This window comes from Echinops telfairi, unplaced genomic scaffold (assembly GCF_000313985.2).
Source record: "Echinops telfairi isolate 266 unplaced genomic scaffold, ASM31398v2 ScPeMD7_22;HRSCAF=79, whole genome shotgun sequence".
In the NCBI taxonomy this organism is placed as follows: domain Eukaryota; kingdom Metazoa; phylum Chordata; class Mammalia; order Afrosoricida; family Tenrecidae; genus Echinops; species Echinops telfairi.
In genome coordinates, this window is record NW_022103919.1 from 15,058,610 (window position 1) to 15,060,175 (window position 1,566).

Genomic DNA, 1,566 nt, shown 5'->3' on the forward strand with positions numbered 1-1,566 from the left:
TACTACACACTTAATGTGACCACCACTATCCCGTGTATTAATTCACTAATAATAACCACTCAACAATACTACACACTTAATGTGACCACCACTATTCCGCGTATTAATTCACTAATAATAGCCACTCAACAACACTGCACACTTAATGTGACCACCACTATTCCGTGTATTAATTCACTTAATTCTCCCCTAGGATTGGTGCTACGAGTAATCCCATTGTACAACAAAGACTCTGAAGCACAGACAGCTCCGAGAAGTTGTCCAAAGCCACACTGAAAACACACAGGGTAGAACAGAACTGGGACTCAAACTTGGAGGCCAGAACTTGCATTCAAAACTGCTGTAATACATTATTTCACTATTTAACAAACCAAATCAATGGAATGCCTCTAAATAAATGTACAACTGGAGCACAATAGTCAAAATATCATAAAACTTCCTAATAGTGTAGAAGATGAAAGAAAAACAACACCAGAGGTCATATAGTTAAAAGCATTCCTTGACACACGGCTCCTTATCTGCTACCCTACAGACCTATCTACTTGGTATTGATCAGTGAAGTCTATAGTCAAATACTATAAAGATGATCAGCTATCACGTACAAATAAATTATATTACAGGAAGGATTGCAGCTTTCCCTTTACATATGTTATCCCAAATTTTATAATTCTGACATCCAAAATTCTCCTCACTTTACAAATGAGAACATAGAGAAGAGATTCATAAAGCCAGTAACTGAAAATTAAACTTTGTAAATACTTCATTTTACCCTTACCTCTACCTGGAATCCATACTGCAGAACAACATTTTTTATATCTTCATAGCTCAATTCTATAGAAAGTTCATTTGCCAAATTTTCAAAGTGGTACAGCAGAGGACCTATGGTTTAAAGACATATGAATGAATCACTTGAATGTAAACTTGCACTAGTAACTGTGCCAACCTGAATTCCAACTTCAGTATGTTAGTCTCTTTAGCCCTGATGGTGCTGTCAGGTAAGCATTGGACTGCTGACTGCAAGGTCAAGCCCAGCTGCTCCACAGGAAGAGAGAAGAAGCTACCTGCTCCTATAAAGATTTACAGTCTAATAAGCCCTGTCTAAGGTACCTAAGGAGTTGGAATTGACGCAGTGGCAGTGGGTTTGGGTTTTTGCAAAGGTTCTCAGACACTGGTAGCCGAGTAGTAAAGAACCTTTACGTTTGCCTGGGATACTGATTCAGATTTTCCAAATTCTGGCCCAGTTATCCACAGTCCAGTGCTGGAGCTACGTTCACGCGGAGTGAAGTCCCGCTGGTACATCAGCCTTGCATATAACTCCTCACCCACCATGAACTCACACCTGTGACTCTCAAGTTTCTGAAGAAGTAATTGAATCAGAAATGCCATCTCTTGCAATTCCAAAGGCATACTATAAATGTTAACTCCATTAAGGGAACAAAAAATTGCAGATAAAAACTGTCTATCATATGAAGTCAGAGACGGGTTGTTACGCAATGCTGGCTCAGCAAGAGTGTGAAGGAAAGACAAGTTATAGAAAAGACTTCATGGAAGATGGAGGTGAAAACA

At 39.1% G+C, this 1,566-nt stretch overlaps 1 protein-coding gene across 1 annotated transcript in view; it reads right to left on the reverse strand.

The window, feature by feature from the left end:
• CARNMT1 (carnosine N-methyltransferase 1) overlaps positions 1 to 1,566 on the reverse strand; it is a 38,207-nt gene that overhangs the window by 3,071 nt on the left and 33,570 nt on the right. The window contains exon 7 of the mRNA XM_013007515.2: positions 776 to 879. Coding sequence (XP_012862969.1) covers positions 776 to 879 — 104 coding nt within the window. The remainder of the gene's footprint in view (positions 1 to 775; positions 880 to 1,566) is intronic.